Source organism: Ceratosolen solmsi, unplaced genomic scaffold, assembly GCF_000503995.2.
Source record: "Ceratosolen solmsi marchali unplaced genomic scaffold, CerSol_1.0 scaffold14, whole genome shotgun sequence".
Lineage (NCBI taxonomy): Eukaryota > Metazoa > Arthropoda > Insecta > Hymenoptera > Agaonidae > Ceratosolen > Ceratosolen solmsi.
Genome location: NW_011948420.1, coordinates 1,544,387 through 1,572,104, shown reverse-complemented (window position 1 = coordinate 1,572,104; position 27,718 = coordinate 1,544,387). Strand labels below are relative to the sequence as shown.

The following is a 27,718-nucleotide window of genomic DNA, read 5'->3' as shown; positions in this document are numbered from 1 at the left end:
TTATATATATGTTATTTTTGCACATAGACAGAAAGTATGAACAATCAAAACTCGAATTAATTAAAAAACGCTTAGCAGTATTATATCAAAGAATTGATGTTTTTAGTATATATTTTAAGTTTTTATTTGAATTGATAAGAATCTAAAGAATGGAATATTCAAATATTTAGACTCAGTTATTTTTATTTTTGCGCGACTACACAATAATGTATATTAACAATATCTACATAAGTTTAATTAAATGTATCAAAAAAAAAAGGATCGACAATAGTTTATTTGTAATAATTTTCGTCAAAATACAAATAATCAAGGCTCCATATATATAAGTTTATAAGAGTGCGGAATAACCATATTAAAAGTTTTCTAAAAGTATTTAAATTACTTATTATTATAAGTTTTTTTTTAGTTTTCCTTTCATTGCTTTCTATTTTTTGTTTCTCAACACTATCTTACTACTATTTTTTATAGTATTGTAGTGTTATTAAGATATGATCAGTATATTTAAAAAATATTTTATTTAATATACTGTAGAAGAAAACAAATTTTATTAATGAAGTAAAAAGAAATTAATTTTTATGTGTAGAATTTGTATCACGAGTTTATATGCATATACAGATGTATGTATGCATGTATATAGTATATAATACGAATGTAATTTTCTTTTAAATTTCCTTATCTATATTTTACTGTATTTAATTTAAATTTATGTCAATAGCGGTAATCACAAATAATTATCTTTTAGCAAATTAATTTCATCTACAAGCAACAGTTTTATTTACCCAATTCGTATTTAAAATATTCAGTATTTAGTTTAGCTTTACATATGATTATATAATATATAATGTGTACTATATAATATATATTTTAATTCAGTTGTACGTATGAAAATCGTATTAAGATAGATAAATTTCATATAACACGTTTGTACTTCGTAAAATATTAAAATGTTCGACCTTTTGCATTGATATACTTTCATTTAAAATATTTTTATATTTTATATGCTATGTTTCAATCAAATTATATGTTATACAATATTTACTCGAATTCCTTCATTGCAGTTCTTTTTTCACTTCATAAATTTTCTTTTTAGTGGCACAAGGAAGTTTCTTCCCAAAGTCTATTAAATATCAGATGTTGTATTTCTTTAAGGTGTAATCATTTCAATTTGTATATAAGCGCAGTTATAATATGTTTAAAATTAATATTTTATAAAATTGTAAATTATCGATATCGTTTAATATGCGCAGATTTATTTATAATACTTGAATTATAAGAAATGGATCATTCGTTTTGACATTTTATAATAAATATTTTTTTATTTTAAGTAACAAATAATATAATGTTCTTATTCGTTTTGAACATCAAAATTTCAGACTTACTATGGTAAATGGTGTATAAATGCTTAAATTTTCGAAGATATTGTTTTTGGATATAAATTTTCCATTGAGTTTCAATTTTGTATAATATAAAAGTATAAAGAACCACACTAATACAGACTATTACACTTATTGGTTTTTCTGAAAAAATTATCTACTTATAGAATAAGTTTTTACATTATAATTATAGTAATGAATAAATTAACTTATTCACATTTATTTTAAAAATATTACGAAAAATTTATATTTAACAAAAATAACATGGATTCATTTGGTTTATTTTACATATTCGAACTATTCATTATTTGGGTTAATTATTAAGTTTCCTTTTTATATAAATTGATACTAAATATTAATGTAAAATGCTTCATTTACATTTCATCATAATTATTTTCCTAATGTATTTTTTTTTTTTTTTGTAAAATTATTAATAATTTTTAAATATTTTTCCATTACTAATTTCAGAACTATTTTAAAATAACTTAAGAAGTTTTTTATATCTTATTTAAAATGTAAGTGAAAATAATATCTTTTAACATCATTTATACATATTAAATAGAGTAACTGAATAAATTCATGTCAGTAGAAAATCCATACATATGCCTATCATTGTCTTTACAGTACAGATCTTGGCTAGTAAATATATGACAATGAAATAACCATGTACTATTGTTTTGCGAAACTAGCATGCGAAATAGCACTAAACTATTTCGTTTGTAACACAAAACTTAACCAATTTTTAACACTTTTTTATAACGTGAATCATTGATGCAGTAATTAAATTTTTTAATTTATTTCTGTTATATTTATGTTGCACCGATCATTGCATAATTTTTAATGCATATTGACATTTAGGATTATAAAGACTGAATATTGGCTGCCTTCATACAAATAATGGTTTAATTAGCAAAATAATATAATAATGATTTTTCAATTATTAGAAATTTGTTTTCCTTTTTTAACAAATTAAATAAAATTAGTACTTGAAAGATACACGTTTAGTTATTTATATAATAAAATGCCTAATATATTTTATTTTAGAATTTCATAATTTATGCAATGTATGTCATTACATAATACATATATTTATAGATTACAGGCATTTTGTGACTGAGTAAATTAAATTAATTTATATATAATTTTTAATTTGAATGTTTAATAAATAAAATTAATTATAAAATTTTATTACTAATCATCTTATTACTGTGTTTGATATATAGACGTGTTGTTGATCCATTTATTTATGGACAGCATCCGCGTTTCTAAGGATTTACTTTTATTTTATTATTATAAATATCTAAATATTTCGTATTTTTTTAATGGACAAATTTTCTACGCCAATACTATTATGGAATAAAATTAGTAAAAATTTTATGAAATATGAATATTTGAAATATGTAATTAATTCTTCCAGTTTTATTTCTTTTTAAGAAAACTAGCATTGGGAAAATTAAATTAAATATGTAGGTCAAATCGAAAAATAAAGATGAATTTGCATATATGCTCGTTTTTATTATGCAATTTGTAAGTTCGTATGCTGAATGTTCGGAGGTAGTATTTTCAAGAGTTACATAAAATATATAATCCATCCACAGTTAGCATCACTTATTATCTAAATAAAAAGTTACGAATTGTCGTACTCTTGAATTCTTGTATCACATTTGTAATTTAACTTTTCAAACTATTAAATCTCTTATATACTCTACAAGTATTATAATAAAATACAAAATAATTTACGTTTATAAATTACGATTTTATATTTTACGCTGTGTAAACTTTTTTAATTTGATTGCAGTATTTATAGAAAAGTTACATAATTGTTATATTAATGCATTAATTTTATTTAATAAAAATTATTATTTCAGTTATCTAGTATTTTTATTTTATAGATTAATTTTTATAATTTTCTATGAAAATTAATAAAATTTTGTTGACTAGACTATATAACACCAATAAAATTTTATGGCTACTACTATTTTGTATATTGTATTTTTAACATATAATTTTGTATTGGTCCAGTGTGTCATAAGACTTGTAACTATTGAAATATAAAGCTTATTGAGTTCTAAAAATTTATCTCACTGATGTCTTGTTTTTATAAAATTTTAATAATTTTGAAATGCTTTTTCAAATAATTATTAGAGAATTTAAAAAAACACGATTAATATCAAAATAAATAAAAATGAAATTAAAAATGAACGAGAAACATTCGTTTATTTACTGAATCTTTAATTTTTTAAATTATTATTATTTATTAAAATATAATGATTAAACTGTTAAAACATACTAGTAGCGATTTCTACAGTAAATATAACAAGTAGATATGTGAAACACTAAAACTTATTATAAATCTAGTATAAATATTACAATTATATTTTATACAATATACATGCAAATAAAAGTATTATTTGTATAAAAGCATAAAATGCATCTTATATAATATAAAAACACCTTTATCTAAATAAATTTCTATTTTTACTTCATTTTTTTGAATTTAATAATACAAAATATTATACGTACAAATATCGATTAATTGTTTTTAAAAAGACAATTGAATCTTCTATTAATTTTCTTATTTTTCATTATTTTATACTGGCTGTTATGTATCATTGATATTTAAATATTAATAATATATAGAAATGTAAAATAAAACAAAGCTATTAAACTCATATTGAAAATTTAACAGCCTGTACAGTCAATATATTATCACATAGTTTTATATCAATATTGTTTTACATGATACTTGATTAAGAATTCATCATTTCGCAATAACTTTATTGGTTATTTATGAAAATTATTATAGAGTATCGCGAACTTGAATAAAATTCTTTAATCGTGTAAAATTTAATTTTATCAATATACAATTGAATTCTTTAATTATCTACTTCCTAATAAAAATTCGTTTAAATGGCACTTATTTTACTTGTCTCCCTCAGTTTTATAGAATAAAACATGATTGTAGTGCTTACTTTTTATAATTCAGTATTTAGTATGTAAATTTTTTATGGTAAATAAAAAACTCAAGTATCACGCAACTCTACATTTATTGTCAAGTTACGCTTCGTGTTCTCCATTATTTATACCAATAAGGGACTCTGTTTGCTCTACCTCCAGATCAGGTATCCTGGAATTAAGGAACATAATTTATTTTCATTTTACAGTTAATAAAATATAAAGATAACTAACATATTATATTTTTTGAATGAGATAATCTTGCTGAATTTTTTGCCTAAATTATTTTATTAATCAAATAATAAATAATTGACTTGAATTAGAAGATACCTGTATTTCTATAAAAACAAATCGGCTTATCCACAAAACTTACTTCGTAAACGATTATACATCATTTACAATTAATTATTGTTCAATAACTTTTCAAATTGATTATTCAAATTTTTCTTCCTAAACGTTAAAAAAAAGGCTATAATGTGGTATATCATTAACATTGATATGGTTTGTTTAAAAATATTTTACAAACTTTAAACCAAATATCTTACCTTCCATTTTAAATGTAAAAAATTAAAATTTAATAACTTACAGCAGTTATAAAGTATTTTCCAGTTACTTTCATAAAACAAAGAAAGAAGACATATTGAGTTATTAAGATAATTTCTTCTTTGTCCATCATAAAATTTTCATTTAATGCATTAACCTTTTCAATAATTAAAAAAGCAAACAATTCAAAAACATATTTATAAATTTTTATTGATCCTGTAATTATATTTTTTTAATATTATCAAACTAATAACTGTTGTATCATATTTTAGAATCAGTAAAATTATTTATATCCAATCAATTTAAAAATTATTAGTTGTAGACAAAAAGAATAACAAGAAATAAAATACCTTTGATAATTTTAGTTACATTAATATTTTGAATGTGTTACTTTAAATAAATTTATTTCAAAATTAAGTTTCAAACAATTAAATTATAAAAAATGATATGCAGTTTACCTTATGGATCTACTTCTACGACAAATCCATATATATAGCTTTTTTATCATATCTAGAACAGGATCCCAATTATCAAAATGCGATAAAAGAGATACTGTTAAAAATGCTAAGATCATTGGAATGATTCCAAAATAAAAAATACAGGGATACTCCACTTTCTTCAATAATATGTCAATAATCATAGATATTGGCATTGTTAAGCTAATTGCTAGAGTTGCTATGAGAGAAGAAGTTAGGAAACATCCCCTGTAAAAATTTTCAAAAGCACTGCATCACTAATATCTGTGTATTTATATATTCTTTAAATGAATATTTTTAATTACCATAACCAAAGAACTTCACTAAGTACAGTTCCAATTAGACCATTTATTATAAGAAACACCCACTGGTGAACATTTGGCCATTCAAATTCTTCCCATTGGCCATAATGCAATATAAAAAATAAAGGCCATAGTAATATTAAATTGAAAAGACCAAGAAAGCCAAAAAACATTGGTATATCCATTTTATCTTCATGGTCAACCTTTTTTTTTAAAAATACAACATAAGTAGCATAAAAAAATGCACTGACTAGAACTAATATTACACCAGTAGGTATTCGATTGGCTTCTAAAGTCAAATCTGAGAATCCAACAAGAATCTTAAATTTTGTAAAATTATAGTAGATTTAATAATTATGGAAAATTATAATTTATAACAAGCATTAATAATCACTTACAAGACCAAAAATACTTATCGTTACAGCAACTAATTTTGATAATGTAAATTTATCTCCATTATTGCTGGGAAAGAATGCTGCAAGGAAGAAAGTAAATAAACTAGATGTAGACGACAGCACAGTAACAATTCCTGCCTCTGTTTCAGATACAGACATTTGATAAGTATAATTTGCAATGAACCACTACAAATTGAAAATATTATTAATCCATTTTATAATTATTAATTTATTTTTACTCAAATATTAATAATGTATATACCAAAAAACAGAACATTAATGCAATTTTAGCAACTTTTTGAATAGAAAATTTATTAGCTTGTCGTCTAGCATGTTCACCTGCTCTAACACTAGCTTGATAACTTAATCTAGCTAATAGAGCTTCAGTTGCATCATTCTGTGACATGTGTCGAACTTCTGCTAATTTACTAAATCTTACTGAACGAACAGATAAATCATCACTCTCAGTACCAGAAGATCTATCACATTGTTCAAGAGTTTTAATTGGTATAAATGTAGAATCACTTAAGCTTGTGCTACCTTCCGAATAAAAATTATCATCTTCTACATTTGGATCTATAAACTGTAAAAATAATACCATTTAAAGAGATTGGTCAAAGATAAATGTATTTATTAAATATATGGCTTAATTTTTAAATTACCTTATATGTTGCTGGTTTGTTACATTGATCTCGCCATGGTGGCCAGAAACACAAACCAAGTAAGTACAAAGAAAACATTGAAGTTTTGATATAAGTACTAAAAAATGGTTTATCAAAGGATGCTTCTTTATAAATATACTGTAATAAAATATAATTAATAATCATACAATATGAATATGTGAAAATAGGAATTCTAAATAACTATTCGTATATTATTTACTTTTGTCAGCTCTGAACCGGAAACCCAAATAATATCAACTAGCAATAACACTGAAAGTCCCAAAATAAGTCTCTGAGATTTATTCATTATCAATACTAATTTATGGGGATCCTCCGCCATCCCTTCATGTCTTGACTGACGTAATTCTACAGAGCAGCTCATACTTTGTTTATATTGTTATTTTTTTTAATTTTCATTTCTTATATCTGTTATCACAGACGATAATGTAATTTGTAGCTTAAAGTATCATTTATCTGAATATAAAATAACATTTGAATGTTATAATTTAATTTTTAAACCAATACTTAGAAGACCATTAGAACAAAAATTTAAATAATTACGATACTAATTTTATTTAATAAAATTAATATTCAGAAATTAAGGTAGGCAATAGAGATAAGTATGAATATGAAGAAATGAATAATCTTAATGATTACTAGTAATGGTTCACAAATATTATGGCTAAATATATTCGCCTTGGAAATCATTTAATTAAATATTTGACTTACCAGTATATTAATAAGTTGAAAGTTAAACGTGTTCTTCTTATTTTTGTCATTTTCTTTTTTTTTCACTCTTTGTTTTTAATTACACTCGTTTCTTCGTAGTTTTCTCACTTTTTTTTACGTTTCCTTCAGCAAACAGTCAATGATTGACATTTCACAGCCTGCATTTTCGATATAACTATATGTTATAATTATGGAGTATATAGCTACGCAATACTAGCATTGAGTGAGTGGTATTCATCTAAATATCGTAATTTATGGTGGTAAGGTACTATATTTTTTAAAAGTTCTTAAGTAAATGCGCGTATATATATGCATATGTGTATATATATATATATATATATAATCGTAGGCTATTCTACCTTGCACGTTTCCAGTGTAGAGAAAGGGTTAAGGTTAAGAGTGTTAAGAAAGGGTTATCATTGCCGCGCTAGTACCGGCAGCCATATTCAATATGTGACGTATCCAAATCATGACATTATTTAGTTATTTCATAATTCATCAGAGGTCATGACATGTTCTAAGTATCTAATGTAAAACATTTTTAAATATATATTTAAAATTTTGAATCTATTAATTTTACATATGATAATATATGACGATATTTCACAAATTCTTGAATTTCCTATAGATTAAATAAAATTAATTAAATAAAAGTATGTTGGAATTCATATAGTGTATACAACATATTAAATGTTTCTTTAATTGTCATAGCAACCCATAGTAAAGACAAGTGATAATTTTTTTTTCACGAATCGTAAGCAGTATGGACAATAATATTCTTAATAATGGAAAAAGAAATGAACAATTATCAAGCAACCAGAGTTTTCGGGCTGATAAATCAAATAAGAGTATATAAAAAACAATTATTTTTGTTTTTACATTGAATATATATTATTCACTTTAAAAAATAACGTTTTGTAATATTTTAATTTTTAGATTTTTATCATCTTTTTTTACGTAAAATTTTTATAAGCCGTGTATAACTTTGTTTAGATCTAATATGGAAAAATTTTTTACAGTACCCCCAGAAATACCACCTGTCGAAGAAAAAAATTGGATACTGCACAGATATTATACGCGACATGAGTACGAGATTTGCAAAATTATAATTGAACAAGAATTAGAAAAATTTGCTGGTCTTACTGAGTTTCCTCATTATTTAAAGGTAATAATATATTTATTATCGCGTTAAATCATTTTCAATATACTACTTAAACAATTACTTTTATTTTAGGGTTTAATTTTAAGAAAAGAAGGTAGAGTGCAAGATTCGTTTAATTGTTTTCAAAATAGCTACGAAGTGAATCCTAGAAATGTTAATAATTTTACGCAAATTGCGAAATCCTTGTATGTAAATACATAAATATGTCTTTATAAGAAGTATAGAATAATGAAATATTCATATGATACTGATAATTTATTCTGATAGAATATTTAAAGGTTGATTTAAAATTCTACGTAGATTTATGTGTATAATTATATTTTGTCTTTCTCTCATAGAGTAATAATTACAGCACTTATAGTAATTGCAGTAATAGTAGAAGTAACACAATCTTCGGTACTAGTATTGAACAATTCATACAATTATTAAAAAAGTTCTAAAAATATAAACGTTTATTGCTTCATTAATTCTGTAGTAATGTTTATCAATATTACTGTTTTTATAAATTTAAAAATATAATTTTAAAATATAATTCTATTACATAATAAAAAATTAAATTATTTATTAAATAAATAAAATTTTATATAAAATTGACCAATATACGTATTTCTAAATTTTTTACATTAAATTATTCAATATTTATGGATATTCTTTAATTTATAATATACTTCTAATGCAATAGATTTCTTTTGGGTGATTACAAACGAGCCATCGAAATATTTCTACAGGCGAAAAAAATGAGTGATCCATCAGAATGGGAAATTAATTATTTTTTAGGTATCACTTTGATTATATGTAACGCATCATATTACATTATAAAAAATGATATTGGCACATTTTTTTGTTAGGTGAATGCTATACAAGAACGAATCAGCTAGAAGACGCGGAAACTCACTTAATACACGCAACCAAATTGACGAAAAATGAGAACCCGTATATTGCACTTGTTAAACTATATGTCATAAAAGATCGAATTATTGATGCAATAGATATTTATACAAATGCTTTAGTGTTAGTTTAATTTTTTAATTTAATTACTTTAAAATAAGGAATTGTATTAAATTATCATATATTAACCACTTTTAGAGTATTCGCTCATTTTTGTTTCTGATAATTAAATTATTAAAAATATCAAAATAAAATTATATGTATTAAACTATTATTTTAAACTAATTATGTATCAAATTACTATAATTAATTATTTTTAGTATATTGATATGTTTTTGTTGCTAATAACTAAAATACTTGCAAGTGAATGAAAAAAATAAATATTTATATATTTTTTTAATAAAATAAATATTCAATTCTTGATATAGTATTTTTCAATTTTAGTCAAATATAAATAAAAATTTCAAATAAATTTTAACTTCCTATAAAAAAATATTTTTTTAACATAAAATTATTATATATTATAGTTACTATTTTAGAAGTCTCAAAAATTTATAAAATATATAGATTTTGAATTATAAGAACATTTACACAGAATGGTGGGATATATACGATTTCTGTTATAGTTCGATACCTGAAAGTGAAGAAATAGCTACAGAATTAGGACAATTATACCTTGACGTAGGTGATATTAAGCGAGCTTTTCAGCAATTTGGTACAGTGTTAGCTCAATCACCAAATTACACTAAAGCCATGATTCCGATGGCTTATATAATGCAGGTATAGGGTAATAATATATAATATCATTGTGACTCAATAGTTACTAAACAGTTAAATGTTTTACAACTATACTCGATTATCTTTATTAGTCTAACGGAGAATACGACGTTGCCTTTTCCAAGTATAAAATAACCTCACAGTCAATGCCGGAATCGTGGACACTATGGAACAATATTGGGATGTGTCTTTATGGAAAAAAAAAATATGTCTCCGTAAGTTAAAAAGTTCCGAATAATACAAAAATAAGCAAAAGACTCGAGTGGATTGAAGGATTGTTAAAATTATTGACAAGGGAACCATGGTATATTGATATTTTTATTTACAAAAAATGAGTGTTTACAATTAAATACGATACTCTGAATATGATTTGCAAAAGCACACCTAAACTAAAATCTCAAAGAATGAGAAATATAACATTAGACCGTAAATCGTAATCGGCATTTATATGATTTATTGGAAAGTATGCCATAGTTTATTTTTAGTATAGCAGTTCATTTGTAACTAATGGTTATGACATCGAATTTTATTATATATAATTATCATGATTTTTATATGCTTTAGTAAATGCTAACTGTATCAACGATAATTGTTAAAAGTACCAATCGTAAATAAATCGTAAGAAATCGTATAAAAACATAAATATCTTTTTTATTGCATTTAAAAATAATTTATTAAACATCGTTAAAGTATGCTAAGAAAATAAGCATCTTCAGTGTATTATATACTAGAATATTTACAGTCGTGATCATGAAAAAGTGATTTGATAGAACTACGATAATATAAAGATATAAAATAATATACTAGTTTTAAAAATGTTTAATAAAAACTTCATAACATCTGTACAAAATTCTATAAATCATTAATATAGAGTTATCAATTACCTTATCCTAAATAAAATACCAACGAATAAATAAAGTTTAAAGAAAAAATATATAAAAATATGATGTTTTAAAATTAAAAAATATAAAGTTTAAAAAATTCTCAAAATATTAAGAAAAAATAATATACTTTTGAATCAATATTTTATTTGAAGTATTATTTAAATTATTATTTATACATTGGACTAATGTAACTTAAAATAGTAACACGTATTAATATCCAAAAAATATATTAGTTACTAAAAAGTATGCTATTTATACTACAGAATTACAATAATTTCCATTTAATTTTTATTGGTTTGTAAGTTAAGATATAATGTAGATATAATATATCAACTAAATGTTATGCGGAAATTTATTTTCTTCAAGTAAAAATTCAGTACATATATAAATATAAGCAAGTTTTCAACCATATAATGTACGGGGTTAATTTATGGATTCTTTAAAATTAAAACTATTTACAAATGAAGAGCAATAAAGCGAAAATGAGAGTGCAGATGTTCCTCGAAAGAGTAATTATATATTTTTATAATTTTCTGATATCACTACTATTTAACACCAATGGCGTTAATATTTTTCAAGTACTAGCTGATGTTTTTTAACGTTCGTTTGTATAAAAGCTTGAAATTTAGTGAGTCATTAAATGCTTGATTGTGATTATTCGATATTTATTTTCATTGTAGGCAATTACGTGTTTGAAGAGGGCCCATTATTTGAATCCATTGGCATTAGCGCCAGCTTGCAATCTCGGCTTAGTCTTCTTGACAACTGGACAGGTGGTTTCTGCTACAATATATCTATGCGGTGCAGTGGCCTCGGGGCGAACCAGTTCCATGGCTTATCTGCTGTTGGGATGTCAGTATGCAAGATCTCTAGTGGGTTTTCTTATTTAGAGACTAACAAAGTTTGATTTTTTCTTTCTTGTAATCAATTTCGAAAATATTGAAAAATAAATTGATTAGTTTTTGTAATCTAATTTAAAATATTCAGCAATATATAGATCTGAGAACAGGCATGCGCCAAATAAAATACATTCCTTACAGAACATTAAAAAAACTAATTGTACTAGAAAAAACATATTGTTAAATAATCTATAATATATAAAAAATCTATTGAATAGAAAAATTGTTTATCTTGAGGTCATACAATACAAAAATATATTCATATCAATAATACTTAAAGTATTTCATCTTGAATAAAAATAACAAATTATATCGTTTTGGTCGCTGTATAACTTTTACAACTAAATAATTAATAATTTGTTTACTTTAGGACAATTTAACAATGAAAACATTTATTATAATTATTTAATTTATGTTTAAGTATTTCTACAAAATTTAGCAAACGTAAAAAAGGGATTAAAATAATAATAAAATACCTTTCTGTCATTGTAAATCAAACGTTCTCTTCCATTTGTTCTTTAAATATTGAAGTTCTTAGATGTTTGAGATGTTATTTTTGGTTGTATAGTGGCACTTAAACGTCTGGACGATCTGGATGGCGCTGAGAGTTCCCTGGAAAAAGCGCATTCGCTTGCCCCACAAGACCCGTGGGTACTTATCAACTACGCAGTGGTATTAGATGCTCAGAAGAAGTCGAAGCAAGCGCGTGAGCTCCTTGTTGTGCTTAATGATGTCAACACACTGATTGATCTCGATCTCCAGGTTGGCTTTTTATTTTTGAAGTAAATTCTTTCGTTCACACCGTATGAACTTTTTTTGACTGTGAATGATTGAGATTGTTATATTGGAAGCTTGTGAAATATTTTTATAGCACTAATAGGTTTTTAAGATCGTTTTTGTATACTTAGATATTTTTTAATTACAAAGTACAATCATTTTCTTTTATAATGCGAAACTTTTATCTATAGTTTGCACGAATTAAACACGAATTAGTGTCAGCAAAAATACTTACCACAATGTATTCTAGTAATATCGTATTACAAATTTATGGTTATGATTTACGGATGTATTGGAGCGTCGATCTAAAAGCCTTAATTTTTAGCTTATTTTATTTATTTCAAAATATATTCTTATGATGGATATATTGTTCATGCTTTTCCTATTTTAAAAATAGAATCCTATATTATTTTTATTTTTCGGATTAAAATATATTATTGCATCGAAAATTTTTCAATTCGTATTACTTAAGTATAATACATTGCATATTGTATATATATTGATGAATGTTTAATAATTGCAGATAATAAGAATGACAAAACAATTAACAGTTAAATTACAAGCTGATGATAAATTGTCGCGGCCTTTATTTACTCAAGAAGAAAGAAGTTTTAATGAAGATGAAGTATAAATAATGTAATTTAAACATTGTTATGTTCAGGAAACGGAATAAAAATTATTTAACAATACTTTGCAAAGTGAAAATTATTGATTATACATTTGAAAAATGAATCAATTATTTATCAGCTATAAGTAATTAATGAAATTTATGAAACTAGAATTGCTTTATAACATTGTGTTTATAACAGTGTATTATATTCTATTTAATAGCCCGTTTATTATTTTTTCAATTACATAGTTTTTAAAGATATATTTGTTATTAAAATAATAAAGAATCAGACTGTCTAAACTAAATAAATATATATATTTTTTATTAAAATTTTGATGATTTATTATTTCATAAATTTCTATAATTAAAAGAAAAATCTATATGAAATATTTTGTGTTAATTCCAGTTTACGCATTCAAAATTATCAAGTATATAGAAATTCTTATAAAATTAAAATATAAAAGTGTAGAATGAATCGTTATAAATTATTTCCACGTAATATCAGTTTCTATCAACATTTTGGTAATTTAAATTTTCATTACAAAAAGTAGGCATTTCAATACACAAATTATTGATAATATATTTATTTTTAAATTGAATCATGTTCAAATTAAAACTTTTTAGAATATAATTTAGAATAATTTAAAATAAATATATTATTACTATTTTTTTCGCATGATATATTGATACATCAATTTTAAGTTTTGATAACTTACAGGAGTTACCTATAATGTTTATTTAAAAAAATAATAGTCTCCTATATATTTATATATTACTGAAAATACATAAATAAATAATAATAATAATGAAATTTATAAAATATACTGAATAAAATGATATTTATTTATTTTACAATAATATTAAGAGTTTAATCATAAAATATACTAAGATTTAATTTTAGAGATATCTAATATTAATACTAATATCTAATATTTAGAGATATCTAACTAAGTTTACAAGCTTTAAATCTTTTTGAAACTGAATAATTTTATTATTATTTATTAAAATTTAAATGTTTTATAAAAAAAAATATTAGCATGATAGTATTAATAATAATGCGTAAATTGAACTTCGATTATTATACTATTAAATATGACAGTATAAAATGAGAATATAATTAATCAATTGTCAGTTCTCGTAAATTGATTATTTCGTATTTTAAAAAATAATTCTATTAATTACATGTATTTAATAATATGCATCAATTATTTTTCATAGAAATTCGTAGTTTTATTTTCAAAGAATGTTTAGGAAAATGTTGAATAATATATGTTTGTAACATGAAAATATGAGAAATGTCAAAAGATAAATAATCATCATATTAATTTTTCTCTTTCCATACACGTGTACGTATGTATTTATAGAAAATAAAAGGATGAAAAAAGAGAGAAATGTATAGATAGATGCTTGAATTAAGCTTTTGCACAATAAGCTTATCAAGTATACATCGTTGTAAAGTGGAAAAGTATAAAGATACAAAGAGAGCTACTGCCAATATATTTAAGAAATACAGCACTTTGAAATTGGAAAAAAACATTTTCCTCTTTTCATTTTGACATTGTCTCTCTTCATAAGATCTTTTGGCTAAAAGTAGGTTTGGATAAGTCATTCAAAGAATCATAGATGCCTGGTCACCTTTGCAATTCATGTCACACGCACGTGCTCTGGACGTCAGTCTGATGCGTACAAGCTGGTTGCCATTTGCTAACTCGGATACTTGGTTTGAACAGTCTGCCAAAGGTCATGCGGAACTGTCGAGACATTGAGCAGTAGAGGATAAAGTTGACCGAACCGTTGAAAAGGGCAAGTATGTCCATAATCTCCCCAAGACTGTGGTAACAGCTTCGAAAGAAACAGTCTCCGAGAAGAGCCGAGAGTAGACCCAGTACACCCTGGGGTATCTCCGTAATAAGGAAAAGCAGGAGAACAGCCACAAGCATGCGCGTTGTGCGGTCCGCTCGGCGTTCCGTCCCTCCCACGTTGGGCAGCTCCTGGCCGTCTATCGGACGCAGTAAACGCCTACGGGCCTTCGCTCTGCTTGAATAGAATCACTATTCTTGCTTTATTTATTAACCTAATGTGCTCGCAATGAGCACAATTAAACTCTCTTAAATATTCGTAATTCTATTTTTATTTTGTTACTAATGTAATCCCGAAAGTCCGATAAATAAATAGCCTTGAATGTATCTCATATTTTTATACTTTTATATAAACATTGACACTCTTATCATTGAATAATCGCTGTTTTTACTAGTAAGTATAATCTAAAATAATTCAGAATCGGTGCAAGTTTCTTGCAGAGAATACAGTAAAAGTTGAGGACTACATAAAAAGAAAACAAGCGAGGAAAGTCAAGAAATCGCATGTAATGCTCACTTGTAAAGGGCTTGTATAAGTCGACAGCTAATAACGGTGAGTACAATGCACGGAAGTAGTTTAACGAGGACACCGAGGAGCCAGAAATTAAGACGGTAGAGGAAGACTTGTCCATTAGCGTCGTTGCTCGAGAGGCTCTTGCTTGCATCCACGTGATACAGCAGCTCCTGGCCGTTGTTTTCAAATAGCATCTGTTCTCGAATCTAGTCATCCAAACCAATATAGTTGCGTTTATTATTTAGACCTTCAGATTAATGTCGTTGCGCATGTGGACTTATGTGTATAGGAGTGCAAGTATTTTGCTTGCTAGTTCATTTTTACACTTTTATTTTTATTTTTAATCAGCGCATATCCAATATTTCTTTCATAAACTTGAACTCGAAATACTCATTTTCGGCATTCATTTCACACTCGTTTCATTAGGCGTTAAAGAGCCTAATGATGGTTAAAAATGATTCATATTTTGCAATTATACGTTAGTATAAGTTGTAGTATATACACCGAATACAATATTAAAAATATTTTCCAAATGTTTACATGTGGTTTAGGTAATAATCAACATACTTTATTTTTACCGAAGAACAACATTATGGTACGTTTGTAAATTAAATAGTCTATTGCTGTTAAAAACAAGAATTATCTTCTGATTTTTTAATGCATATGATTTTTACAAAGATACATTTTTCTAATTAATTAATAATAAGTCATAGGATTATACATCTTTTAAGAATATTTTAAATGTAACGTATATTTCTACAATAATTATGAAAGCATATTTTCCTTTTGTTCAAATTTTTTTTTTATAGAGAATAAGATATTTCATATAAATTTATCTTTTTTATAAGTAAGCAATAATTTAAAATCATTTTTAATTCGAATATTTATTTTTATCAAATTTTTGTAATATATCACTTCACTTATATATAGTTATTTTGGGTGCAAAAAAAAATAGAAATGGATAGCTGAACTATATATCACCTCAAAGACGAAGTAGCTGGGGGCACAGGCGAGGACAGCTGTGAGAAGGCTGCTTACTAAGGCCACTCGACATCTTATAGATGTGCACCAAATACGGCTACATTGGGGAAACCTGCGCAATCTGTTCATTAATACGTCGTTGATCGTTGACATAAAATGTAAACTCACCGGTATTCTCTTACCTGACAACGATGTAGCGCCAGACGGCAAGAGTCAGTGTGAGTCCGATGCTGATTGTGTGTAGCAGCTGGCTAAAGTGCATGTGAAAAAGCACGAAAACGGCCCAGCCATAGGGGAAGAGTCTGCGCTCGGGGAGGACTATATATTCATAAACGGCGAATGGTACATACTCGAGCATCACGAGGACGTCGGCAGCGGCAAGGCCTGTGAGGATACGATTAATGGGAGCACGGCGTAACTCCTTCTGTGTCAAGACTGCTACGTTAAGGAGATTGGCGAGGCAGCCGAAGCTGCATACAAGGAGGGCCACGTACCCATGATAGAGCCGGTAAGTCGCGGCCGAACGACGTAAAAGACTTCCGCAGTGGCAAGGTCCACAGGAGCAGCCGTTCCTGATTTCAGCAGAACGGCTGTTTGCACCGCTTGAAGCTCCAAAGCTGTTCACGTAATCGAGGTCCTCCTCGGTAATATTGAGGCGATGTAATAGCTCTGTGTAGTTAGCTAGCCTATGGGGTTGACCGCCTGGTTGTTGCATACTGGGCTTTTGTTCCTTCAGTGTACATCTGTTGCAATCTAGAGAATGGGTAGTAATACTAAATAGTAGCTTAATTTCTTCCAATTTATCAGATTTTTGGGTTCTAAAACAATGAATTATCTTTAAAAAGTGCAAAAAATATAATTTCCATTCACTTTCTGCTTCTTTATTTGTTGCTACCATTAGTTACATTCCTCGATCAATGATAAATGAATAAACTGACAAATAATTACTGTTGAAAATTAATAGTTTCAACTTTTATATATGAATAGATATAATACTTCGAACTTTAGAACATGAAATATTTGATATTTTACACTTAGTATAATCTATTGGAAGTATATAATAACATTTATAAATGTTTTAAATATTAGTTATATTACACATTTTCTTTTATTAATTTTTCTGAATTAAATAAATATTTGTAATATATATATATATCTGTTTACACTTAATTTAACTGTACAAAAATTACAATATAACCAAGTAAACTATTACCTTACATTTCGTTAACACTTTTCACTTTCTTTTATTGTATTATACTATCATTTTTATTAATAAATATATTTTTATTTGGAATTTCATTAAGCATTTAATGAAAATGAATATTTAACCAATTCAAAATAAAATTAAACGTGTAATTTAAGCAAAAATAATTGTGTAATAAAAATAATTGTGTAGTTACAATTAAAAAAGGCCTAAGGTATTTAATTAGAATAGATGAGTGGAGTAATTGTAATGAAAATATTGTTGAAAATTTCTATTTGTAATTATTGTAGTTTTATATTCATTTCTTTACAAAACTTTATAGATAATTATAAGCATAACTGAAATTTATATGTAAAGAAGGCTGTAAATGTATTATAATTCTATATTTTTTTGTTTATTTGTTTTTAAGTAATAGTATCAGAAGAAATAAATTTATTAGTAATAATGAAGCAAATATTATTTTAAAAAAATATCCATAATATAAATCTTATCTTAAATCTTTTTGACTACTTTTATTTGCATTGATTTTTCCAATAAAAATATTAATATTACTGAATATATTAATAAATATATTACTGAATTTTATATATAATACATATAGAACATTTTTATTATTAAATAAGAACTTAATATTTAGGAATAACAGTGCTTCAGTATAGTCAGCTGATGTAAAATATCGCTATTTAATACTTATTTTTCGATTTGTTAAAAATTAAGTAGGATTAACACACGTAAATTATTAGTCGTCCTGATACAAGGTATTATTAAATTTATAATAAAAAAATAATAAAAGAAACAAATATATTACAGTATTTTTATTATAATTCAAATATATTATAAATACACAACTTTAAATAATGGTTACAAAAGAAAAAAACATTTTCGTATCTTGCACAAATTATGTGCTCGACATTATGTTATGGGTAAACATTGTAGCGCATTAGAGTCTGTATTCTAATTAAATTAAAAATAAAAAAGAGAAACAGATAATGATCCTAAAAAGAAGTTAGCGAATGATGTTGTCAATCATAACTCCTATTAATAACATGTTTTTAATTATATTCATCTTCGTTCTTTATTGATAAATTGTCATGACCTTTTCTATCATGTGGCTTAAGCTAATGTTCAAAAGAACGATGATGACCAGGGGAACGTCAGAAAAACAGCATGATGTCATTTCATTATCATATTAGTACCGTCATGGTGTTAATACGCTGTTTGTTGCCTGATTTTCTCATAAGCTTTTATTTATGCTTGAAATTCGATACATTTCAATAACCAAATTTTTTACTGTAATCTTAATCTTCAATGTTACACAGCCGGACGAATTTTATTTCTCAACTATTAATTTTATATCTCTAATTTAAATATTCAATTATTTACACGTATTTGTTTATCTTTGAATAAAGCTTAAAAAAAGACATTTATGATGTTTCTTGTTTTCATAATTTTAAATAAAATATACATCACAATATTTGTAAGAAATACTTGTTTCTTAAAGCTTGTCGAAAATTTTCAAAATATCTGAAAATAATAATTATTCATATTTTTAAAAGCATAATTTTATAATTCGGAAGTAATCTACGAGATATTAAAAATATTGGAATAAATGCTGATACATAAGTAATTATTTATTTTTAATACACAAAAAAATTTCAACGGCAAAATTATAGAAAAACTATTTTTATAATTTGAGACATTTCTTCAGTATAATATCAGTATTTATTCATATATATTCAAATATAATTCAGTATAATATTCAGTATAATATAATAGCAATAAAATTATTGTTATATTTTAAAAAGTTTTTATTGGAAGTTTAAAGTTTATTCAAAGTAAAATTACATTATAATTTTTAACTTTGGTAATATCTTCAAGTCAATAAATTCTTTCATATAAATCTTATTATAGCTAAAATAGTAATAATTTCTTAATTCGATTGATTATATTTAAATAATGGTAATGTCAATAATAAAATGGTATTTGTATATTAACTTCATTATAGAACTTTCATATCCTGAATTTTTATGCTTGTATTTACAAGTTAGCATTACTCAGACCATAATATATTTTGCAGTACTGACACTTATTAATTTAATTATAACACAACAAAGAAATAAAATCTAATTCTACTATTTTTACTTATACATAAATATACAGATATTTATTTTACATATTTTAATATAATTTTATTAGATTATATTTGTTTTTTATAAACCAATAATATTATTAATACGTTAATAAATATTTTGTTTGATATAACTTGAAATAATTAAAAAATGGATCAGAATAATCAAAATAATAAAAAACGAAAAAAAAATAAATAAACGTTATTGTAAAAATTTTTTAATTAAACATCCAGCATCATATTAAATTTATGAAAATTAAAAATAATTTCCATTTATTATAATTATAGATTAAGTGTTCAAAATAAATTTTAAGTTATGTATTTAAATAATAAATAAAAAAGAATAATAAATTCTTTTATATGTTTTCAGTTTATATTATATTGTACAAAATTTATATTAATACAAACAGAAATTTATATTTAATACATTTGAATAAAAGTTGAATATAATTTTATAAAAAAGTAAAAAAATAATTTTGTTTGAAACATATGATCGATTTGCGATACTTTAATAATTATTAAAAATTTTCTTATGAATATTCGTAACGAATATTTTATAAATTATTTTAAAATGTTTCTAATACGAACAATAATTTAATTTATTAACAAATTATAAGTTATTTAACATTAAAATGTTTGTTGTTCTAAAATGATCACAAAGTAACATGGTATTAGTTAATAACTCCTACAATGAGTAATTAATGCTTTTATAACAATTATAATACAATAATACAACAATTATATTATTAAGTTTTTGAATAGTCAAAGTAATAAAGAGTAATTTAATTGTTTTAAGAAACTAAAAGCAAAAAATCATCATATTATTAATGACATAAACAAGTATTTATTTACTTACGGAGTATAAAAAATCGTCAATGATCAGAAATTTAAAAGAATCAAACGATATATTCGAACAATGGTATGCATCGGCAAAAGGTAAATAAGTGGTAAGATAATATTAATGTGTAATCTGATAAAGGTACGCCTCAAACACTACTGGTCGAACCTTCGCGTTACAGTCAAAGGTTCCGCTCTCTGTGCAGCGTGAGAAAATGTGCAAATGAGAAAGAGAGATAGAATGAATGAAATGAAGTGAATATACTGAAGGGAGGATGAGAAATAGATAATTTTCTCCTCTTCCTTAATGTCTTCGTTACTACTGAATCCAACATCCCCATTTTTCACTTGCACCACGGGTAAAATAATTTAATACCCTTATATTTTTTATTCTTAAACAAATAGCACTATTTTTCTTGTTCTTTTATTTATTTGTTTCTGAGACTAATTTTTTAATTAGGTTAGTGTTGTTTGTCCGGAGCAAAAACATAGGGTAATTTCTTTCCCATAGTATTTACTTTGACTTGAACTACAAAAAATTTTCTTTAATAAAGTATAAAGCTGTAAGATTCATTTTGCTGGAAACCTTAATAATGTAATTTATTTCCTCTCTACATGTTACTTAAATAAAAAAAGTGTTTGTAGTATATTGCTGATATTTTTTTCGTCACATCTGACTTTTATTAATGTCGTGCTTTATATAATATAATATCTACTTAATTTGTAAATGAAAATATTTTGTTAGAAGCAAAAAAATTGTAATTAAATAGCTAGAATTCACCAAATTGACATTTTTTGTTATTGAATGTATCGTCAATAAATATTAATAAAATGATAGTAATTATGATACATTTTTTTTAAGTAAACGATCTTAATTGATAAAAGTAATAATTAGGTGTCAATGTAGCAAAAATGTTTTGGTACATCATTTTTATTTAACACATATTCATAGTCATAAAATAAATTCACGCTTAACAATCGCATAAATAACAAGAAAATTTATTATGGCTATTTTATAACATATACATATTATATATGTATAGGCACATTTTCTATTAGAAATTTATCTATTGAATAAATTCTAATAGTTTCATAAGATTCATTCCGTCATTAAGATTAACTATTATAATAAATTTATCCATCAATATTGACGTAAAGTATCACTTAAAAAATCGGGATATTCGATCTTCATGTATATTAATATGTAACAAATTTTAAATATTTATATTAGTGATGATTAATAAGATTTTTATTATAACCAATGAAATTATATGAATTATGAAGAAATAAATCATTATACTATATAACCAAACATAAAATTTACCTTTATAACATTGTCCATCTATGATTATATATATATTCATCTTTTACAACATTGTCCAGCTATGATTTGTGAAACAACAAAAAAACTAGTAAAAGTTTATTATAAATAAATTCAATAATTCGACGATTTGCATATATATTTATATACGAATATAAATATAATTTGTAAATTTTATCAAAGTAAAAGTAAATCGAGATATGTAAACGAACCTGCATCGAATTTCCAATATTCGCTTTCCTATTTTTTGATTAAAAAAATAAGCTTTCTTTTTATTTAATTTTATTAATGAAGTTTTTAAACACCCAATATCATTTGAAATGAATATTATAATGAACATTTTTCTAAGGTTAAATTTTGGCTGACATATTTATTTTAAAAAATCGAAAATAAAAAACAATAAGGAGAGAATGAAAAAATGAATGAGAAGGATAGCTATTATATAGTATTACCTATTACACTTCTGCACATCATTCCATTATATAATATTGAATTTAATGTTTATTGTATGTATTACATGTTTAGATAGAACCGCTGTTCTTTTCCAATAAATTATTTGTTTTCTATTAAAACTAATGTACACATGCATGGATACACATACACACGCATGCAATATTCTATTACGCACACGCAAACTCGCGTGTGCACATACCCACATACACATATTATGCATAATTGTAAAACTAAGATAATGCACTGATAAATTTTTACTGTGAAATTATTTTCATGCTAAAATACAATACTAACAATAAATATTATATAATTTTTTAATATTTTCGTGGAAAACTGATATTATTCGTCCATATGTAGTATATCAATTTCAGATATCACTTTGAAACATTTTTATATAAAAGATATAATTCTTATATAGGTGACAAATAATTTTTATCGAATTTAAACAATATTTAATATAGTTAATATAGTTTATCAAATAGCTTATAATTCGTATTGCATTAATTACACAATATATCGGTAATGCAATTTGTCAATTGCTTATAATATTAAATTGTTGTACAAAAATATATAAATTTTATTATTTATATAAATATTATTGTAAATAAATATAAATTAATTTAAATAAAATAAATATAAAAAAATAGTTAATGCTCAATGAAAATTTTTAGTTTTGTTATTGAGATATATATATAATATTTACTTAACAACGAATAATGATTTTTACCATTTTCGATAACAAATAGAAAAAAGAATTGAAATTCAAGTATTTATTTGCCATATATAACATTAAGAATGACTACTACAATTTCGTTCTCATATTAATTCGGTGGATGCAATACTATCTAATCGTTTCATAATATTAATAATAAATTTAATATTTATTTAACGCTAATATTTTAAATTGGAAATGATTTTATTTTTAATCCGGACCTTATTCATATTTTAGTATGAATAATTAGGTTTCATCCAGCTATAACCCACTTAATTCTTATGAATCTTGCCCAACATTATGTTGTCTATCAGTAATGCAATACAGAGTTAATGTGAGATAGATAGATATATATATATAGAAATAGACTGAAAAAGAAGATATATAGAAATAGAGCGAGAAAGATAGATTGATAGATATATAGAGAAATAGAGAAAAATTCTGCTTAGTTGTGATAATAACTAAGTTAAATGATTTAACGTGTTCGTAACGCTGAATGACAAAATTTAGGGAATTCTAAATACTGAGATTAACATAACTCGTTATTTCAAATAGTGCATCGCTGAGCAACGTATTGTAAGAAGATTGAGGATTGTCTGATAACGGTGGGCAATTTCTTAAGCTCTATTCTATTTTTATAATACACTGAAATCGATAACAAGAATAATAATGAGAGAGGTCATTTATTTGTTTTCGATTTTATTTGACTAGGTTATTTTATTCCTGTACATGTAGAGATTTAGTCGAGTGAAAGGATGAAGCGTTTGACGTATGTGAGAGTTATATGCATATATGACCCCCGTTTTGAATGGCAATAAAATTTCTGATTTTTTATGTATTATTCAATTTTTTTCAAACACATAACTTTTCCATGGTTTGATGTATTACATTTTTTATCATATTGTTTATCATATTTTGTTTTTAATTTTCACTTTCACAGACTATGGATTTAATTGTTAAGCTCGTAAGTATGGAAAGAAATTACGAAGAAAATCTTTGTATAAAATATAAGCGTCTGAAACAGCTCTATGTAACAAGCTTTCTATATAACAAACTAGACATAAAATTCATCGAATAAGTGTAGGTGTATATCAATAAGTTTCAATTAACTCATAAATTGATTATAAACAGCAATACCTTATTTTATAAGGTATCATTTATTATAATAAACTAATAAAAAATGTATTCTAAATTATGTATTATAATTAAATTGAATGCATATTGAAATTTAAAAGTTTTAATTACTTGATATTAAATTAATATTTTATGTATTAAAAATATTATTATTTTTCTAAATGTTAAATGAAAAATGCTTTATTTTAACAAAAAAGCTACGCTAGAAACAATGAGAATCGATATAGTTAACTTAAAAATTTGTTTATTATATATCTCTCGATTCCAATATTTTCGTAAGTTACCTAAGAATGTCTTATTAAGTGAGGCAAATATATCTTCTGATACCATTGATATACTTCTTCACTGCATAATACATACTATTACAGTTTTAGAAAATAAATCGAAATATAATTACGCTTCTAATGTTTTATGTTCTAAATTTTGTTATTAAATTTTTAATTATTTTTAATATGTTATTACAAACACTCTTTATTTGTTCCTCCTAGATTATAACTATATCTATATTTTAAATGTAATAATAAGAATAACTGTATACAAATTTAAGCTTATCGTAAATGAACGATAATGAAAAATCACAAAATAAATCAATGCCACGATGATTCTCCAAATAGACTTGTATAAAAAGGAAAATCGATGAGTTAAGCTGGAAGTTTTAGAGAAATGGATTTGATGATTTAGATAATCCAATCGTTATCGTTGGATTTTATTATTCGGTTTTGGGATACGTTAAATTTATTTGACTGTTATATGAATTTTACTTTCAATGAATAATCGTGCTAATAAAATATCATTTAAACATCGGAATGATACACTGTTAATCATTTACATGAAATTATCATTTTCTGTCTTAATTTTAAATTGCTTCCATGGTGGCACATTTAATAGATATAAAAATACGTGACTATGTAAGTTTATATAGTTAAATAAAATATTACCACTTTTTCTATTGATGCAAAACATTTTTACAGCATTAATTTTTTCCACAATGCGAATTTTTTGTCAATATGAATAGATTATACATCATAACTAAGGCCATTTAATATTATATTCGCTTTATTTAATGTAGTGGTACATACATTTTTATATTTCAATAAATCTCACACATATATTATTAAATTTCATCAGCTTTTGTATAACCTTCTATATTTGCCTTGATAATATATATACTATGCAAATATTTAGTACAAATTTATAATGTAAGGGTTTTATATGATTAATGTTAATATACAGCTTTGTTTAAATTAAATAAAGTGAAAAGAACAAAAAGTAAAAGCCAAAAAAAAGTTTTAAAAGAAATAGATGATCGTGTGAATTATAACATATTTATTATTTTATTCATACAATTGCTTTGCAATTCAATTCTTGTACTGTAAAATTTTTATTTTATTATGTATAACACTTACAAATATTTGAGCTACGTATGAAATTTTCATTTGCTTATATCTTATAAGTATAATTCAAGATATATTATTTTATTATCAAAACTAAACTAACCTAACAAATTAACGTAATAATTTTCGAGAAATAATCTTAAATAATCAATTTTCTAGAAAAACAGAATGATAATGAAAACTTCAATATTTTATCCTTTATAATAATGTAAATATTTTGGAAACATAAGCATAACTTTCCTTAATTTTAATTAAATTATGAAAGTTTTACAGTTTTAAGTCTTACTACTTAGCTAACTTCTTTTAAATTCAATTGATCTAATAATAGCTCATAATGTTATAGGTACTTCAAAAACACGTGCATTACAATACACGTGTGATAAAATATATACGTATTTTCATATGAAGTATATTTACACGATATTATTTATATGGCACATTACACAACAAAAAAAAAGTTTCTGAAAACTCAATAATAATGTTTTTTATATAAAAGTATAAAAGGAAAAGGCAGAAATCTGTAGACCAATCATCCAAACTCGAAATTTACAATCAAGCTAGTTTTTTTACTAGATGTTCTTTTAATATTTTATGACTCCCGTGTTTTACATTACTGGCGATAAAGTTGTTAGCGAAATATGCATATTCAAATTAATATAATTATGAAAGTTTATTATAATACTGTTATGAGTAGTGAAGTCTGTCATGGACGTTGAACTATTAATTTTTTAGTTTTTAAAATCCAAATGATCTAATATACAGTGCAAAAGTAATAATATGCCAAGATCTATTGATTCATGACCAAGATAAAATTGATAGTTAAATCAATTGTTAAAGTACATCTTATGATTAGTCGACGGACTACTTATTATTTACTAATAACTACATATAGTAAGTAAAAACAAAATTAAAAGAATTACAAGCGAAGACATGGTTCATATTGATGCTGTATCATCTTAATTACGTCGTTCAAGACAAACGAATAGACTACATGCTTGAATTGTTAAATTAAAAGCTCTTGATTTTGATGCTGCACTGAGAGGAATTTTTTATATTATTCAACTATCGTTGTTACAGTTCATATTTTATGTACCCAACATGTACCGAAAAATACATGTTTGTTAGTCCAATCATTCGAAATGAAGTTAAATTTTAGCTGTTAACGTTTTTTCTATTGCTATAAGTAATGCATTATTTCAAGCTCGTTGAATATAAATATAGGAATCACGAAAATTCTATTTAGAAAAGTATATAAATATTATTAAAATTCTACTATAAAAACTGAATCTATTAAAATTGAATCTTTTATTATGCAATTCGTTAACATACAATAGACAATTTTATACACAACACATATGATTTTAAATAGAAAATTAGCAATGACATTATTTTTTACGTGAATTTTTATGAATAAGTTTTAAATATATAATAAAGATGTTATTTATCATTAAACACTTTTAAACGGTAAAAGAATTATTTACAAAATTGTCAAATGATTGCTCATATTTAATAAGCTTAATAATATTCAGTCATATTAAAAAAAAACCTTTCAATTATTTAGAATAAAATAATAATACTCGATAGTAAAGAAATTATTAATCATTTACTTTTATTATACCAAATATTATAAATCATTAAAAAAGTTTATTTTGTACAAGATTTGAATGTATAATTGCTTTTAAGTCTGACTTTAAAATCAAATTCGTTATATATGATTTTAATAAAAAGTTCTACAGTTTTACAGTTTAC

At 24.2% G+C, this 27,718-nt stretch overlaps 3 protein-coding genes across 4 annotated transcripts; 1 reads left to right on the top strand and 2 right to left on the bottom strand.

Moving 5' to 3' along the window:
* Positions 1 to 4,249: 4,249 nt before the first annotated feature.
* On the bottom strand, positions 4,250 to 7,174 carry LOC105360927 (solute carrier family 35 member F5). Its single transcript, XM_011497951.1, has 7 exons — positions 6,927 to 7,174; positions 6,707 to 6,844; positions 6,307 to 6,627; positions 6,048 to 6,230; positions 5,653 to 5,969; positions 5,330 to 5,575; positions 4,250 to 4,500 (listed from the first exon to the last, which is right to left on the bottom strand). Exons 1-7 carry the CDS (start codon positions 7,086 to 7,088, stop codon positions 4,431 to 4,433), a joined length of 1,437 nt encoding a protein of 478 aa, XP_011496253.1. The 5' UTR covers positions 7,089 to 7,174; the 3' UTR covers positions 4,250 to 4,430.
* Positions 7,175 to 8,179: 1,005 nt separating this feature from the next.
* Positions 8,180 to 13,487, top strand: BBS4 (Bardet-Biedl syndrome 4). Its single transcript, XM_011497948.1, has 10 exons — positions 8,180 to 8,283; positions 8,464 to 8,600; positions 8,670 to 8,782; positions 9,280 to 9,374; positions 9,446 to 9,608; positions 10,112 to 10,265; positions 10,355 to 10,477; positions 11,827 to 11,998; positions 12,614 to 12,807; positions 13,346 to 13,487. Exons 1-10 carry the CDS (start codon positions 8,199 to 8,201, stop codon positions 13,451 to 13,453), a joined length of 1,344 nt encoding a protein of 447 aa, XP_011496250.1. The 5' UTR covers positions 8,180 to 8,198; the 3' UTR covers positions 13,454 to 13,487.
* LOC105360925 (uncharacterized) lies at positions 12,801 to 17,298 on the bottom strand. 2 transcript variants are annotated; one of them, XM_011497949.1, is made up of 6 exons: positions 17,281 to 17,298; positions 16,969 to 17,170; positions 16,787 to 16,898; positions 15,809 to 16,011; positions 15,092 to 15,469; positions 12,801 to 12,865 (listed from the first exon to the last, which is right to left on the bottom strand). In XM_011497949.1, the coding sequence occupies exons 1-6, from the start codon at positions 17,282 to 17,284 to the stop codon at positions 12,817 to 12,819; spliced, it is 948 nt and encodes a 315-aa protein (XP_011496251.1). In that variant the 5' UTR covers positions 17,285 to 17,298; the 3' UTR covers positions 12,801 to 12,816. The 2 variants fall into 2 exon arrangements, with proteins under 2 accessions (XP_011496251.1, XP_011496252.1); XM_011497950.1 differs by having other exon boundaries at positions 15,092 to 15,466.
* Between the last annotated feature and the right edge of the window lie 10,420 nt (positions 17,299 to 27,718).